At 32.8% G+C, this 17,853-nt stretch overlaps 2 protein-coding genes across 5 annotated transcripts; both read left to right on the top strand.

Annotated features, from left to right (window-relative positions):
• Positions 1 to 3,409: 3,409 nt before the first annotated feature.
• Positions 3,410 to 12,619, top strand: LOC139774418 (ankyrin repeat domain-containing protein 13C). Of its 3 annotated transcripts, none has more exons than XM_071709653.1 (9): positions 3,410 to 4,444; positions 4,613 to 4,654; positions 4,858 to 4,962; positions 5,078 to 5,209; positions 5,836 to 6,047; positions 6,325 to 6,456; positions 6,621 to 6,782; positions 6,953 to 7,353; positions 8,155 to 12,619. In XM_071709653.1, exons 1-9 carry the CDS (start codon positions 4,321 to 4,323, stop codon positions 8,168 to 8,170), a joined length of 1,326 nt encoding a protein of 441 aa, XP_071565754.1. In that variant the 5' UTR covers positions 3,410 to 4,320; the 3' UTR covers positions 8,171 to 12,619. The 3 variants fall into 3 exon arrangements, with proteins under 3 accessions (XP_071565754.1, XP_071565753.1, XP_071565752.1); XM_071709652.1 differs by lacking the exon at positions 8,155 to 12,619 and adding an exon at positions 7,685 to 8,137 and having other exon boundaries at positions 5,836 to 6,035; XM_071709651.1 differs by lacking the exon at positions 8,155 to 12,619 and adding an exon at positions 7,685 to 8,136.
• A 1,210-nt stretch (positions 12,620 to 13,829) lies between these two features.
• On the top strand, positions 13,830 to 17,682 carry LOC139774511 (uncharacterized). 2 transcript variants are annotated; one of them, XM_071709849.1, is made up of 5 exons: positions 13,832 to 14,111; positions 14,584 to 14,743; positions 15,962 to 16,184; positions 16,969 to 17,117; positions 17,193 to 17,682. In XM_071709849.1, exons 1-5 carry the CDS (start codon positions 14,079 to 14,081, stop codon positions 17,393 to 17,395), a joined length of 768 nt encoding a protein of 255 aa, XP_071565950.1. In that variant the 5' UTR covers positions 13,832 to 14,078; the 3' UTR covers positions 17,396 to 17,682. The 2 variants fall into 2 exon arrangements, with proteins under 2 accessions (XP_071565948.1, XP_071565950.1); XM_071709847.1 differs by having other exon boundaries at positions 13,830 to 14,111; positions 16,969 to 17,682.
• Positions 17,683 to 17,853: the final 171 nt, after the last annotated feature.

The raw sequence follows: 17,853 nt of genomic DNA, 5'->3' as shown, positions 1-17,853 counted from the left end.
AACACTGCGCAGACACCGTGTTTTTGAAGCACTCACCTGGACACCCTGAGACTTTTAAATCTAAAAAGATTTTTGAAAGCGGTTCTGTGTTACAAAAAATCTATAACAATTCATGTATCATCTTTAAGGTTTCAAAAAGTGATTTCTATACTTACATAAGACCGGAACTGTTGCAATTTTTTTTTAAGTGTGTTAAAACGTCAGGAGAAAACTGTAAAATACGAAAAATCGACTGTGCCTTAAAAGGCCCACGGTGTCTGCGCAGTGTTAAAAATTTGGATTTTAGTTTTTTCAATTAACTTTTAGCCACAGAAATAAATAAATTTGTTTTCGTTACTGGTTTATATACATGATATTTTTTGCAATTTTTGTTTGTATATCTTTTAAGATGTAATATCTACAGATTTTAGTAAAGGTCTCTTTGTGAGTGAGAAGAAAAGTCTCGTTTAAATTTGAACATGTCTCGTATCATGGAATAAAAGAGATATATCTTTTTAGAACATATTGCTATTGGATAATATTTTTAAATTAATATGATTGTGATAGCCTATATATTAAAAAACGAGTACCTATTATATTATTACAATATGTTGATACGGCGCTATGGTTTGTGTAGCGCGCTGCGTCGCAATTAAAATCTGTTTATATCCTTTTATTCTCTTCTTTTGTCTTGTCATCTAATTACAATGTTTATCAAATGCTTAGTATTACATATACTAGGAAGATTGCACGTCATTCTGCTCAGAGGTATCAGCATATTTTTTTTTTTTTTGCTAAGTACGTAATAACCTGATGAGTTATTAATTCGTGTTTATATATAGCGATGAGTTATATCTCCGCACCGTTAGAAAAAAATATCATTTATCTCGTTGGAACTTACGCAACGAGAAATTCGCTCTTAAGGACCATAAAGTACCTGGGAAAAGCAAATACTGTATCTTTATCGAGACATCTTTATTTAAATATAACATAAATTTACATATACATATATATTTTTTCTGTTTACGCATCACAATACATATACAGCCAGCCATGACAGAACAGGCAAGCTATAAATGTCTAAAAAGTATTGTATATATGTAAATCAATTTAAGACCCAGCCTGAAATAATTATAGTATTAGTTAAATTGAAGTCGATTTGATGTCAATGTGTCGATGAACAGTCGATATCGAATACTGGTTAATATATATTTTTGGCATCTTTGACATCGTTATAATTATTTTTATGTAAAGTTTTGCAGTGCACGTAATAAAGTTTTAGTCGTAACCGTAAGGCCATAAGAAAATTTATCACACTAATTAAATAAATCAATTACATCGATTCTTATCGATTATATCGATTATTATTCTTCGACCGCAAGGAGAATATAACCGATTGTGATTGGTTAATTTTCTTACAGCCTGATAGTTACAACTAAAACTTTATTTGTTACGTGCAATAGCCTTTAATTGCGCAATTAAAATATCAACCAATATTCGACGCAACCGTTCCTCGATGCATCAATATCAAATCGATGTCAATTTGACTAATCATTTCTGGCTGGGGAAGAAAACGAATTATTTTCATCAAAATATTTCCACTAAATATTTCCATCACTTGACAAAAATTTAAACGTTCCGCTTAAAATAATTATCCTGTTTAAATAGACATTATTAGCATCATTTCCGATATTACAGGGCCAGTAGCGGGATTCTGTAGCTCATTAACGACAGTTTCGGTATCGTTGCGTAGGTACTATTATGTAAAAAAGCTGCGCAACGATACCGAAACCACCGAATCTATCGTTTTTATACGAAGAAGATCTAAATCTGACGTTTCTTTAATCACTTAATTAATGCGTTATATATCAGGTTTCTACAAAGCAATACAGAAAAAAATTAAACTGAATTTAAAGCTTTTTACTATAGTGAATTAATTGAATTTCACAGTGCAAGAAGTTTATCATATTTGATATTTTATCGTTTAAGAAAATCATATCTTTTTCCCAATTTCCGGAAGGGCATAATATAATTGTATATTATGTTTGTAATGATCTTCTGGTATTTATTAGTATGCATCAGATAGCATTCGTAATAACATCTCGGTGCAATCCAATTTCATAATACACTTGACAGATCTAGTGTCATAATTCCTGTGTGTCATAATGAATAACCGGCTGGGTAACCGTGCGCTTAATCGCGCGTAGCCTCGCACTCCTGATGACATAACTGAACAGACGCTGGAGACGCTGGAGACTAATAGAAAGTTCATGAGCGCGGATTGGACAATTTCATATTTAATTGAGGCATTCGATCAACATTACATCCAGTGGAGACATGTACGTCCTAATTACATTTAAAGAAATCACATCTCTGTCAAATATTGAGTTATTTTGATTATACAGAGAGCTCATACTTTTCCATTATTAAGTATTGCTATGTAAAAGTCATTTGTGCACGCGGCAATATGAATTACTTTTTCTTTTACGTCTATTACGATTATGCGTTCAGGATAGGATAATATATCTCATAAAATGTTGTAAGAAAGTATTATTGTATTAAATAATGTAAGTAACAAAAACCGTAAGATAATAATAATTATTATTAAACTATATATTTTACTATACAATATTTTAATCGTCACTTTTACCTTTCATGCAGTTTACATTGAAAGCGAGAAAATTAATTAAAACTGTTAATTGCGGCTTTTACAATACGTGCATTTTGTTCAAATCAATCATGGAAGAATAATAATCTATATTTCTATAGGTGATTCGTCCTCTTTATTCTCATTATCCTCATCCTCATCCTCATCCTCTTTATTCTCTTCATAATCTACACATGTATACAATGTAAACTATATATGTTTAATATGTCATATTTATATATATGGAGATCATCGAACATTCATATTTCATCAGAAATATTGAGAAATCATGTTTTATTTGCAATTTTATTTTTAGTTGCTGTTATTTAATTTGAGCACAATTTTTAGGATGCCACGAAAGAGTTAACAATCGTTTTCAAGATTTTTATTTTACACCTGTGAAAAAAGAAAATAAAAATATTATGCATATTATTGCAAGCGTGAACTATATATAAAGAGCTCAGTATATAATTAAAAAATTACTTTTTATTTTTGTAGAACTGTTTGCAAAAAAAATACAGTTTAAAGAAATCAATAAATTACTCAATTAATCATTCAATTTATAGTAATTTACATATGTAAACAATCCATGTAAATGTAATAATCTTGACGGCTGAAATTACGACTTCAGCATCAGCAGCAATTTTACCGACGGCGCCGAGAGGCGTACGTCTGTCTTAAAATGAGTGTAGGCGGCGATATCGAACGGGGACGGGGGGTTTTCGTATCCGAGAGAGAGAGAGAGAGAGAGCGAGAAGCGAGACCCTGGGATCTCTGGGCCGAGGGCCACGACTCCCACGGCAAATGCCGGTCCGGTGTGGTGTGTGGTCGCCGTTTACGGGCCCGTCTGCGAACATACAAACCCACTCTCGCGTGCGTCCCGGAATCCCGGAAGGCAGAAACTCGTTAATCGCGCTATCGCGCGCCGAATGCCGAATGCCGAATGTTCGTCGAGCGTGTCGTCCCCCGGTACGTTGAGTGAGTGAACGCCATATTATGAGCCGAACACCTTGCCTGATGGGAAGTCACCTCTCCGTTGAGCGACTCGCGTTCCCTCGACACGGTCGCACGATCGCTCGCTATTTCCCATTCCCAGGCGCGTCCTTCGGGACGGATGCGTATGCGTGCCGCCAGCGCGCGAACGAATGTAACGGGGCTCGCGATTGAGATCGCGATCTGTCATCAGCCGTGATCAGCCGAGATCAGCCGAGATCAGCCGTCCATATCGCGCCGCGATACGCTGCCAAGTTGATAATCCTGCCTGGGAAGTCTGGGAAGCGGTTAGGCCTCAAAGTATACACACATACGTACATAAATATATTTTGCGCGAGCACGGCTTAGCACGGTCATAATTGATCATAATGTTGAATGCGAGTTCCGCGGAGGCACGGAAGTTCGAGCTTAAAGAGGTATTGTTGTTCGACGTGAGGAAGCGCCGATACAGTTAGATAAGATAAAGAGAGAAAGAGAGAGAAGGAAGTGTGACAGTTATGTAAAAAGTATCGACAAGAGTGTCAACATGTCGAGTCGCAAGCTCGCCGGGAGGCGATACCTGCCTGGTGCACTGTGATGCCTGTAATGTCAGCGCGATACGCGATGGTCCACGTCGATGTCACGCGTGGAATCCACTGTAGTACGGAACGTCGAATTTCGGGTTCAGTTGCTCCGTTGTTGTAACGCATAGGGATCTCCAGATGCCGATGATCATGGCGCAGGAGAGCGAGAAGTATCCGCTTCACAGATGTATATTTCAAGGGGACGTGAAGACGCTGAACATCTTGATTTGGACACACGACATTGCCGAAAAGGATAAACAAGGTTCGCCTTAAAATTGGAGCGTTAATTCCATTCCAAATATGTTCCATTCCGTTCCAAATATCTCTTATTCACATGTAGAAGTAAAGACAATGAGAATTATTGGAACTCTTTGAGGATGACAAGTATAACGAAGCTGAACAACTAACTCTTGCCTGCCTTTTGTTGCAGGAAACACACCTTTGCATTTAGCTGTGATGTTAGGAAGGAAAGGTACGGATACTTCTCTATCTTATTTCATCGCATTAGAGCATTTCAAGTATTTGTGCAGAATATTCTGATTACTTTTCTGCAAAATTCAAATGTTAAAAAGTTCTTTATCCAAGTGCTCCGTTTACAACTAATGACACAAAATATTAAAAGTAATTTTCCAGTTGGAGTAGATGAAACATATACTTTGTTTTGTTACGTTGCAGAATGTGTTCAATTACTGCTTGCACATGGGGCATCTGTAAAGGTGAAGAATCTGGCTGGTTGGAGTCCATTGGCCGAAGCAATCAGTTATGGAGATAGACAAACCAGTTCGTATATAAAATGAAATTTATAAATATGGATTTAATACGCTACTTATTTTGATGAGAATTATACAGATCGTAAGAAGAGGAGTTGAAGATCCATTTAAAATTTTGTTTGTAGTATCATCTTTATTACGTAAATTGAAGCAACAAGCGAGAGAGCAAATGGAAGAAAGGAGGCCGAATTTAGTTGCTGCGTTGCATCAAATGGGTGATTTTTATATGGAATTAAAATGGGATTTTCAGAGTTGGGGTGAGTTTCTCACGCATTTCTTTCGATCTTTCATTCATTGCAGAATCACGTTATTTATCATAGTGTATGCACATGGAAAGGTGAATAGTGACAATCGGAATATTTGTTTCTATGATTATGGCATAAATTTTTTTGTAGCACTCTTTCGTAATTTTATGTTTTTTCGCTTTCATGTGATTTTCTTATATTAACGATGTTGAACTGAATATTTTATTTCTTTTACACTTTCCATTTGTGTTGACTTATGTATATTTTATTTTCTGAAGATAAAAAAAATACAAGTATATGTCCAAATTTATCTTTTTGTCATTTAAAACTTAACATTATAAATAACTTATAGTTATCATTTTTAATTTTTTTTGTTTCATCAAAAATTGTACTTAAATGTTTGTGAAAAATTAATATATAAGCAAACAAAAAAAGTTGTATATAATTGTTAATATTCTTGCTAAGAAAAGACCCTTGAAAAGGAGGTATGTCTTATTAAGTTTGTCAAAAATTCTGCTATTAATGTCTGATTCGGTCAAGTAACTTACGGAGCTTTTATTCTGAATATTATGCATAATTCTTGATATTTTTTCTGTCTGTCAGCCAATATAAATTTGTAAATTTGTTTGTGTTTTCAGTGCCGCTAGTTTCAAGAGTGTTGCCGTCAGATATATGTAAGATCCATAAAAGTGGAGCTTCAATTAGGATGGACACGACTCTTGTAGATTTTAATGATATGAGGTGGGAGAGGGGTGACATATCTTTCATCTTCAATGGTGACCAAAAGCCTAGCCATTCACTGACTGTCCTCGACAATAAAGCCAAACTTTTCCAAAGAGTGAGATATGAGGTTAACAGTTACTTAAATCCATTTTCTTTATATTTATGCTCTTTTACGTATATAGAATACAAAGAAACTATTTTGTATATATCCATGAATTTTGTTATTTATATACACAATATACTACATTTATTTACTATAATAACAAAGTGAATTCTAGACGACCATTAGCATTTCTTATATTTATTTTGTTATATTAATCCCACATATACATATATACATTAAGATTATACATTAATATTATATTAATATCATATATTAAAGAAATCTTTTTTGTACACTTTAGGAAACAGAGCTTGAAATAGAGGATGAAGTTGATATTCTCATGTCTAGTGATATTATGGCAGCTCAAATGTCTACCAAAAGTATCACATTTTCTAGAGCACAGACAGGGTGGATTTTTAGAGAGGACAAAAGAGTGAGCACATATTGTAATAATACTGAAGTTTTCTTTGAATCCTTCAGAAACCTTTAACAATTTAGGAATCAATTCTGAGATAGTTTATAATCATAAAGTTGTCTTAAGAATGATGTGATAAAACATAAATAAAGCAATATTGAAATAAATATTAAAAAATTTAGGAAATGGTAGGTGCTTTTCACGCTGATTTTTACCAAATAAATGGCATGGTATTGGAAAGTAGAAAACGTCGTGAGCATTTAAGTGAGGAGGATCTTCAAAAGAATAAAGCTATTATGGAATCCCTTACTAAAGGCAGCTCTCAAGGATTTAAAAATGGCGAAGTAAGAGTTTAATTGCAATGTAAAATCTATTGTTGCTTTAGGGTTTCTGTTTCTTGCAATTATATATTAAATTGTAAAGCGAGAAATTATCTAAATATTTTCTTGCAATATCTTTTATTCTTGCAATATGTGTCAAAATAAATTTATTCTTTCGAAATTTATCTATTTAGCCGCCTATGAGAAGAGCATCGTTGAATCCGCCACCAGAATCGAATATAACGTGGGATGAATATGTTGTTGCTCCGCCTGGTCAATGTCCACTTCTAGGAAGAAATCTCGTTTACAAGGAAAGTAGCAAATCTTTCAAAGCTACTGTGGCAATGAGTCCAGATTTCCCTCTCACCGTCGACATGCTACTCAATGTTCTGGAAGTGATCACGCCGTTTAAACATCTAAGCAAGCTACGCCAATTCGTACTTATGAAGTTGCCCCCCGGATTCCCGGTTAAGATCGACATACCGATTCTGCCTACAGTCACTGCTAAAATAACTTTTCAAGAGTTTGCCTTCCGAAACGACATAGATCCAGAATTGTTTCAAGTGCCATCAGACTACTTTGAAGATCCAATGAGGTAAATTTGCTCACGATAAAGTAGATTAAGTACTGTATTATTTTATAGATTGTCCAAAAAAGATTGGTATAATTCTAGTTTACAATTTTTGTAAAATTGATCACATTTTGTGAATAATTGTCTTATGAATATAATTCTTATAACGACATATTGGAAAAATTTTATTTGACTGATGTTATATAAAGACTAAGACCACGTAAAAAAAATCTATAAAATATACAGTGATCTTTATTTCGAACCTTTTAAGAATATAATACGAATAAATTATATATATTATATTGAAAGCTTCGTTTCACATATATTAAGTCTGAAGCACAATAATACATTTCAGAGGTTACGGTGCGTACCTAACTATGATGATGGTTCTTCATACCGCGTCATGTGCTCGAGGATAAACTTCAAGATAAAAATAAAAAAAAGCCTTACCACAAATGTCTATCATTTTTAACAAATTTTTTGTCTCGTTAACAAATTATGTGATTTTTTTGTTTAATTAAATTATGTCAGTACTAATAGAATTGTTCATATTTTGGCTAATCAACTTTTGATAATTCGGGTGTAACAGTCGGTGTATTATGTTTGCTTGGTACTTTTGCATAAGTTTTTACAACTGCCTGCGGCATTTAAAGGGTTAATTTTTTACATTCTTAAAAAAATTATATTCTAAGAATAGTAAAAGTATAGTTATGTATGATGCAATTTAACATTGTACATATACTCATCCGTCCAATTCTCATATCATTTTGCACTTACACTATAAACGACATTTTTTTTTACTAATCATTAACAATTGCTTTGCAGATTTCCAGACTTATGACGCTTCGACATCCTAATATTAATCAAGATCCAGCCTAGTCGGGGTCTGTTTTCTTCTATGCTAAGGGACAATCTGGCTTTCGTGATTTCAGCCAGTCTGGAAAGCATCTACGCGAGCCATTATGTTGTTCATTGAATAACTTATTGTCATAATTTGATCACACCTAACAGCGAATAGTGTCGAATATTTACGGGATGTTCTCAATAAGGAAGTAAAGCTACAGAAGACAAATCTGCACTGAATCAGAGAAATTTGCATACTATTTAATACCTAACTCTACATGATTTGCGAATCCTATTAATGTTTATAGAGATAAAGATCATTCGTATGTCGTGCTGCACTCGAAGAAGTATATACTATGTACGATGAGTGATACAATCTGACGTTTAAAAACACCACGTTTGGAATTCCCACTATTTGACTGTGTTTGAGAATTGAATCAATGATTTCTCACACTAGGGAGTCTTTCTTAAACCCGTGTCAGATCACGCACCGATGACAAAGAATCGCAAATTGGAGATCAGAGTTTAACCAATCGGAACAAAGTGGTTTAAGATTAAAATGTTATCTGTTGGTAAAAATTTAATCTCCAATTAATCCTCGATCTTTGATGCTTGGTCTGGTACGGACTTTACGATTCTCGATCTGTCACTGCAGTCATATTGGATTATCGCGTTAGATTAGGACGATCATTATACACGATTTATCTCTGTGACATACGTAAATTCTTGTTAGCAGCGACAGGTGTAAAAAACAAATAACTTTGATAAACGGTAGTAAATATGTTTTTATGATTTTTCATTGTATTATGTTTCATTGTATCATGATCCAATATGATTGCAGCGATGGGCCAAAGGGCTTAAAATCAAGGAGAATAGATCATATGACGAATATTGCTATATTTGTATTCTACACTTTTCGCGAATTACCTATTTACTCTAATCAGCGAAGATAACTGTTCATATTTATTTCTTCGCTACTCTCACGAGCAATATGTATTTTTACTATCGGAATTTCGTAAATACTATAGCATTCACAATTGGTCATGTAAAAGAATATTAGTCTAAAATATATTCTTCAGTATTACCGACTTACAATTATATAGTTTATACTATAATGATTGTTAATACTTTTCTTTTTTTTTTTAGTCCAAAACACCGTTTTTAACGGCTTTTTAACCTTGCATGAATCAACGCATAAAGTCATCTTTAAATATAACGATTCGTACTCATACCGCATTCAGTACTGACCAGTACTAACTGTCGTTTACGTAATTCTAAATGTAGTTACGCGAAGTGTATTTCACGATTATATCCACAAATCATTTTCAGATTTTTTTATCAATTAAACTTTCTCTTAATGAAGATTTGATCGCATGCTATTCTTACCGTAGTTTTTTCATATTTTTAATATAAACATCTTGACACACTTGAGTATTATATTAAAATACTGCGGAAATAAATAATTTAAGTTCACTTCAAATTACACGAAAAATAAGAATTTAATATTTATTTGTATTTATGAGGATTAATTCACGAAAAATGATACCGATTTCAATTTTTCATTTAATTAAAAAAAGAAGTTTCTCTATATACCTGCATTTACAAGTTTCTTCGCGCTTTGAAATAGAATAAGGTTTATTTCGATTCAATATTCAACAGAATTTCGAATTTCTTTGTAGATGCAGATTTTCAGTATTTTATATCTACATAGGGTCATTAATGTCCTAAAACGGTGGTCGTGTTTAGATGCAATTTTTAGCCTGATTTTCGTGTTGGTGCCCATTTGTACTCCTCTTGTCCCCTCTTCGCATCTTAATGACAAACGTTGGACGCGTCTAAAATTAAGCTAACTTATAATCATAGAATTATATATAATTATAATCGTGACCTTCATTACAATCACTTCCGAGGCAAAGCGTCTCACGCCTTAGTTGTGCGCGATCGGCAGCTCGTTCTTGACGAGGGTGATAAAGAGGGGGACATCCGACCATCTTAAAACACGAATTTGTACACAGGAGTCCATTTCCCATATATGCCCTAATAAGCGCCTTAACTTATGTATATACTTTAGACATTAATGACCCCGGGTGCATATTGCGTTGTGTATAAGCGAGATGGACGTTATTATTTGAAGAATGCGAAAGTATGAGTGCGAGTTGATTTTCCTCCTCGCTACCGAATGACTCTCTCTCGAACAATCACGACGAGACCTAGCTCGATCATGTTTTTGCGATGTTCTGGATTTTTCAACGAATAATAGACACAGATTTCGAAATAAACGAGTGGATTTTCCTTGCCTATTATTCAGTTGTACAAATTCCATTACGTTTTGTTCACAGTTAGGTTGATTGTATATGAAATAAAAGAAAAACGCAAAATATCAATATCGGTATTTTTGATATCGATTACAATCCTTGATCATTAAGTAAGATATAAAGTATCACTAGTAAAGGTATATCAGAGTGTATCAAAGATATTTAAATGTATACAGATTGCGTATGTATGTCGGGTGCTGTTACGTGCGTCACCTTCCATCTTAGGATTTCGAGATTTCTAGTACTTTTAAATCCTTCTCGATGAGTCTTTTTTTAAACAATTCCCTTAACAAGCATCGCTTAATGCGGTATCTCGATATATAAATCCATCTTGCAATTTATGTTGACAACATTTGGTGATATTTGTCTTTATATCATCCCTTGTTTGTTTTACGTATCTCCTTTCTGTTAAAACTTTGAATAATGAAACTCTAGCTTTTATCTCACACATTTTAATTGCTAATAATTATTGTTTTTCAAAAAAATCTTGCCTTTTTAGAAAGTAAAGGTAAACCTTAAGATTTGAAAGTGATTCGCTCGCGTAACTATATTTTTGCTCGGTCTGTCAGTTCTGTTCATAACATGAATTTTACCGAGCTGTATCGTTATTTTAATAAAGTTTAGAATAACATCCCCCCCTATATTTTACTTTAATCTTTCTAAATATTGACGCGTTGCACACGTACGTAACATTACGTTGCAAGAAATTTTCAGATATTTAAATGTTTAAATGTTAATACATCTCACGAAAAATGGAGTTGTTCCAATTGGAAACATTTCTCTCGAATAATCCCAACATAGAACAGCCATATTGTAAGATTCTCGCAATATAACTGTTGCTCCAATTTTACTAGAGTATTCTGTGTGTTGGTTGGGATTCCGTTATGAGCTTCTTAGTCGAGAATTAATTTGAGCTAATACGGGCTCTCTAGTATATATAGCGCCATAATATTCGATGATAACTGCCGATAAACGATCGAAGACTATTTCAATATCGTTATCCATACAAGTGGTTCATGATATAGTCGTCTAGAACTTATTTTTCTTTTTTAACATGTCTAATCTTTTTTGCTTATATTAAAAATGTGAATTTTATAATTTCAGAAAAAAAATTATCGAAAAGAATGAATGGTGTAACTTTCCTAATTGTAAGATCGTGATTAACTGATCAATTAAAGGGCACGTACCGATCGCAATGCGATGCATGAGTACGAAGGGGCGGGCGGGATCATTACGCGTGTTACTTCGTGTTACTTCGACACGCGAGTCTGTTAATTGCCGTGTATTGCCACGTAATCCGAGCACGGTCATCCCCTGCAGTAAGCCGCGGCGTTACGCGTTGCGCGATCTTGAACTACTTGCGGCCAATTTTACTTGCGGCCTTCCCTCCGCGGCTGACGCAGCCGAAACTGAGGAGTCGTGCGTGAACACACGCACGCCTAGCACACACTTATGTCTATCTCTATCAATGTAGATCAACTTTAATCTAATTCTTAGAACTTAGAAAAAGATAAAAAATAAGTCGAACCGAGATTAAAGTTAATCTGCATTGGTAGAGATGGACATTACTATTTTAAGTATGAGAACTATACCTAAGCAGTCAAGATGACTGATTTTTTTAAAATGAAAGTTGCTCGAATTTATAACGGTGTATCTTCCGAGATTTTCCATGATTTGTTACAACAATACGTTTAATATATTTTCCCTTCATTCCTTTTAAAAATATATACATATACTTAAATAGTAGGAATTAATCTGCGCATCAATGTAATATTCTAGTTTTAAAGAAAAAAAGACTTAAATAGAAGAAAATAATCATCGGTAATTCTATTGTTAAAGGAAGGGAATATTGCGATACCTAAAATCTTGTGTACATGACGTAAAATTGTTGGTATATATTTATTTCAATTTTGTGTTAATCACAATGCGTGAGATGTAACAAAAGATTAATAATTAATGTAGATATATATCGTGCTGCTACATGTAGATATAAAACAAAGCTTATAGGATTTAATTGCAACTTTTGGGCCGATTTTTAGTTTTAACGCCCATTGTCTCGTATTTGACGTTCGCCAGATGCGTCTTGCTTCGCAATTTTTTGTTTTGAACAATAAAATATATAATATCTGTGATGTGTCTTGTTCTTAAATATAAAATAAAATGTACTGAAATAAAAAGCGATGGAATGACGAATTAATTAATATTATAACAATAAATTAATATTCTGAAAAAATTATGACTGTTAAATAATATTCTATTATTTATTCGTATTTTCTTAAATGTAGTAAACAGATAACTGCGAAAAATATTAGAAATAAAGATTATTGAAACAAAATAAATAATACAGCTCTTTTTTTATTCGTAATTATAACTGCCTTAGGAAAGAAATATGACTGTTCTCTGATTGGGAAACATTAATGTTTGCCCCGTAGCAAGAGTGCATATATGTACAATACAGAATTAGGATGGACACATAGCACCTGATAAAGTTTCCGGGAAGAGAAAGTCTGTTGTCTCTCAGATTATTGCGAAAGTTCCCGCTGTTTTTTTTACATTTACGACATGTGTGCGTTTTGCGTAAGATTGACATCTTTTAAAAAAAGTATAGTATGATAGAACAACACGCTCTCTTTTATTCTCGAAATTAACGGAAATGGAATTCCATAGGAAGTAAGCGCACTGAAAAAGGAAAGCTAAGAAAGAAGGGTGAAACGTTTTAATTTGTGAAACACACCTTTATACTTTTAGTATTAAAAATAATTGCATGATAAGAAGAAATTAATTTCTCTAGCAAGCATAAAAGAAAATAATAATATGATATGATCACAACTGTGTAGAAACATTTCTAACATACAAAAAAGTGTTATATAACATTATACTTAAAAATATATAAAAAAGAATTTTTTAAGCATATGATATATATAAAATTAAAAGAAAATTAGGGTATATTTTTTAAATATATCTTGAAGTTAACAATTTTGAAACTTTGAAAGCAGTCCGATTAGATGCTCTTTCTTATTTTAATTTTTTATAAATCAATAATTAAGCATAAATTAAATTTAATGTAGGTATTCTATTAAAGTTGGAGTCAAATCCCATATCTTATTATTCATTTTTATTTTCTTAAATGTAATAAACAGCTAGATAACTGCGAAATATTCGAAATAAAGGTGACTGAAACGACATATGCTTTCTTCCATGTGCGATTATAATTTCTTTAGAAAAAAATCACTATTGCAAAATCCTCTGACTCGAACATACAGATATGAGGACTTGCGAGATACTTACATAACAACATCCTGCACCTCAGAAACATTGTGTGTGCGTATTTGAACGGAAAAATGTAAAGCGGAGAGATAGTTTCCATACCTTTGGGCGTGTCTTACCGATTCTTGTCAACGTCCTTGTCAGCACGGCGGCTCCTAAGAGCGACCTAAGCTCAAACAACCGAGACCACCTTGAAGCATGAAGAGGGGCATATATTGACATGTTACAGGAGAGGATATATAGAGGTTTTGCACGCTGCCATAAGAACGGATTAGCTTTCCGTGTCTCGAACACTGTGTTTCTCCGAAAAATGCAAGCAGTGATATGAACATCAGCAATATGAAGTTCTTCTTTGTTGTAAGTAAATTAAATATTTTTTTCGAATCCGAGGGGTTTATAGCATATTGAAATATCAAATGCTTAACACTTTCCAGCTTAAAAGTTAATTAATAATAATTAGCTTAAAAGTAAATTGGTATACACTGACTGATTGTAAATTGAGTTGTTAAATTTGGCATTAAATCGCCAGCTTAATTTCAAGTGTTTTTTGATTTAATATTATAAATTTGATAAAATTCTTTTAATTTTTAAATAATATATTAGTAATTCTATAATTACGTGAAATGCTAATATATATATATATACATTTTTTAAAATTATTAATACATTATACATATTATTATATATTAATAACATAATAAATTATATATATATACTTACATACATTTAAAAAATATATATTACGCTTACACATTCATAAATATTTGTATGTGCATGTGTGTATAATCTGTGTGTATAATATATAATCCTCTATGTATATTTTCTACAGATACCGACCTTCGCTCTAATTGCAATATGCCGTGGCGCGGACGAATCTCTGGATGAATCAAAATTGCTGACAAAACTAACGCCAATAATCGGTTCACAGCCTGTATATTCGGATAATACACATAATCAAAAAGATTTGATTGCATCCGCGAGTGATCGAAGTAAGAGAACAATAATATTTTATTTATATATAATTTATACATATATGATTTATGATTTTATGCGTGATCGTAACATTTATTCATTACTTATTTTTCCATGCTCTTATTATTATTTATGGAATTATGGACTTATTTTTGTTTATGAGTAAAAAGGAATAGTTTCACTCGCAACGATAAACGATTAAACGCGGAATAATTCAAGGAGATCGCTAGCGCATGACTACTAGCAAACTTTTTTGATATGACAATTTAATGGCACCTTCGTTACATAACGTAATAGGGTTTATTGTACAACGGCATTATATTCCATACATGATTACGTTAATTATTTTGTGATTACTGAAACATATAGTTCATTGCGTTAGAAACTTTTAAGAGTTGCACAAAGTATACGCGGAAGTACGAGAAACGCATATTGATTCGAAGTAGTTTCTTTGAAGTCTTGTGAGAATCATTTCTATTTCTTCCTGAGAGGTCAAGTACGTCCTTCGAGTAGTTTGTTATATTATTAGCATCTTATTACAACTAGTGATGTTTTTTCCGCTTTTGTAATGGGAAGCGCCCGACTTTCAAAGTCAGAGCGTGAGAATGGCAGTGACACACTTACTTAATATGCTGATTACTCATCGCGCTATTACCTTACGTCGTGCAATGTGAATATGAATCGCGATCGATTATTATACCAATTACGTTCAAAACTTCATTTTGCATTCTGCGCGCGTAACTTCCGTAATTCGTGCGCGTTTTAATTTCCATAACTTACAAGCAATTTTTAATAAACGCACGGTAAACAATTATTCTATTCATTTTATAAACTTTATCAATTAACGAGGAAGAATGATACATTGTTTGCCACATGACTGTTCTACAACAAACTTAAATTTTAAGCCGTGATGTCAATCACTTTAATTTTACACGGTTTGGAAATTAAATACTGATCGAGTATTAATTGATAGAAAATGATTTCAATATCAGCTCGCGTAAATCAAGTACTTTAATTTATATCTGCATGCAATTCGCTATTTTTTTTTCAAATTTTTACTTTACTTTTTATAGACATGCTCTCAAAGTCAAGAACTTCAAAAAGATGTTAAAAAATCGCAAATTTCTAAGTTCCAGATCATAAAATCTTTTTAAAAAGCTATTTTTATTTTATTTTTAATTGATATCTTTGATGCTAATGATATGTGATTTATTTACAAAAAATATTCGTGTTAGCGTTTCATATAACAAAAGGTTATCCTGGATCAATTGGTGGATATCCCGGATCAATTGGAGGATATCCCGGATCAATTGGAGGATATCCCGGATCAATTGGAGGATATCCCGGAGGTTACGCTGGAGGATACCCTGGAGGATATGGAACGGGAATCATTGGATCCGTTTATCCTGGTACATCATATCGTGGTAGCAATCTAATTCCAGGTGGCGGTTATATTGGGTAAGATTTAATTTTATCACGTTTTTTTATATGTATAGAATGATTATTTTAGAAAAAGAGAACATACACAGTATTTATTTAAAATATAAGCGCATACTTTGAACTTAATATTCAGTAGATATTGAATCTACTATGTATTTATTTAACATATTAATATTAAAATTAATGTTTATATTAATTCTCACAAGTGTCCGGTTTTTTAATGCATTTATAAAGAAACAAACGGACAAATATAACCAAATAAAAAAAAAAGGAATTTATATAAAAGAATAAAGTATATAAATAAAAAGAATATGCTCTAATTGTAAGAAGAGAGATAAGAAAAAGATAGCATATTGCACCCCGAGAAGAATACTGTCACAACTAAAAAAGTTAAACTCATAAAAAGTATACCTAATTTCCTACATGCTATAATAGTGTTACAAGTCTATATGCAAAATTCGCCGCACGCGAGCAGAAGAGTCATTATTTTTTAAATAAACCGATTAAGTTGCGGTTGTTGGATGAATAGTGTAAATGAATCATAAGTGAATTGACAAGTGAATCACAGCAGACGTCTTCGAAAAACAGTATAAGCTTCATTATAACAAAATGTCGTAATTGCAATTGCGTTAGTTATCTCACGATTCAAAAAAATTGAATTAAATTTGTTTTTCCTCTCTCCTGAAAATTGTGAATTTTTTAGTTGTGACAGTATTCTTCTCGGGGTGCGATATATTTAAGCGACGCATCTAATTAAGAATGAAATAAATTAAGGAGAGGGAAATAAAATTTTTCGTTGCAGATATGGTTACGCAGGAAACTATCCGGGATATTCTGGCTCTGGCGGATATGGGGGATATGGAGGATATGGAGGATCTGGGGGATATGGTGGTTATCGAGGATACGGGGGTTATGGAGATTATGGAAGAGGATATCCTGGTGGTTATGGTGGTTACGGTGGTTCTGGTGGGGGATATGGGGGATATGGGGGATATGGGGGATATGGGGGTGTTACGAGCGTCGGAGGTTACGACGATGGTTCTTTAGGATATGGACGTGGTGGTTACGGTCGCTACGATGGATACGATAATTATGGTTATGGAAACGCATATGGTACAAATTACGGCACAACATATGCAGCGAGGAGTCCATATGCTCCATATAGTTATCGAAGTGATAGTTACGGCACTTCCCTTAGTAATCCATCTGGTTATCGTGGTTATTCATAAACGTGACTTTGTAATTTGTATACATTTTTACGTAACACTTACAAATGTGTTACAATCAAAAATTTCTTTATAAATTAATATGTTTGTCTTAACATATAATATATACTTTTAGCAACAAACAATTAACTATATTTCTAAGATTTGTTGGAATATACAATTGCTGTATGATAACATATTTTTGATGTAACACATACAAAAGAAAAATCATGATATTATAATTTTATAACATACATACATACAAAACATGCATACTCTATATTGAAATAAAAAACTGATAATAATTATAATGTTTACGATACTTCTTGTCCTTAATTTATATATTTGTCTATTTATAATAAAATATTAATTTTTCGTTACTATATTAAACTTTTTATTTTATATCTAATTTTTAATATATTAATAAGCATTATCTGTTACTTTTGTTGATTAATTTAAAATTATTTTTATTAGTTATTGCT

This window comes from Temnothorax nylanderi, unplaced genomic scaffold (assembly GCF_030848795.1).
Source record: "Temnothorax nylanderi isolate EJ_2023f unplaced genomic scaffold, tnyl_v1.0 TNYL_tig0081_pilon, whole genome shotgun sequence".
NCBI classification, from domain to species: Eukaryota; Metazoa; Arthropoda; class Insecta; order Hymenoptera; family Formicidae; genus Temnothorax; species Temnothorax nylanderi.
The sequence above is the reverse complement of the archived record's forward strand: the minus strand, read 5'-3'. Positions and strand labels throughout refer to the sequence as shown.

Coding starts and splice junctions, on each gene's coding strand:
- LOC139774418 (XM_071709651.1), top strand. CDS start 4,321: ATGCCGATGATCATGGCGCAGGAGAGCGAGAAGTATCCGCTTCACAGA. Junction 4,655..4,857: donor TGTGATGTTAGGAAGGAAAG/GTACGGATACTT, acceptor GTTACGTTGCAG/AATGTGTTCAATTACTGCTT. Junction 6,783..6,952: donor AAGGATTTAAAAATGGCGAA/GTAAGAGTTTAA, acceptor TTATCTATTTAG/CCGCCTATGAGAAGAGCATC.
- LOC139774511 (XM_071709847.1), top strand. CDS start 14,079: ATGAACATCAGCAATATGAAGTTCTTCTTTGTT. Junction 14,744..15,961: donor TGCATCCGCGAGTGATCGAA/GTAAGAGAACAA, acceptor TATTCGTGTTAG/CGTTTCATATAACAAAAGGT. Junction 16,185..16,968: donor CCAGGTGGCGGTTATATTGG/GTAAGATTTAAT, acceptor TTTTCGTTGCAG/ATATGGTTACGCAGGAAACT.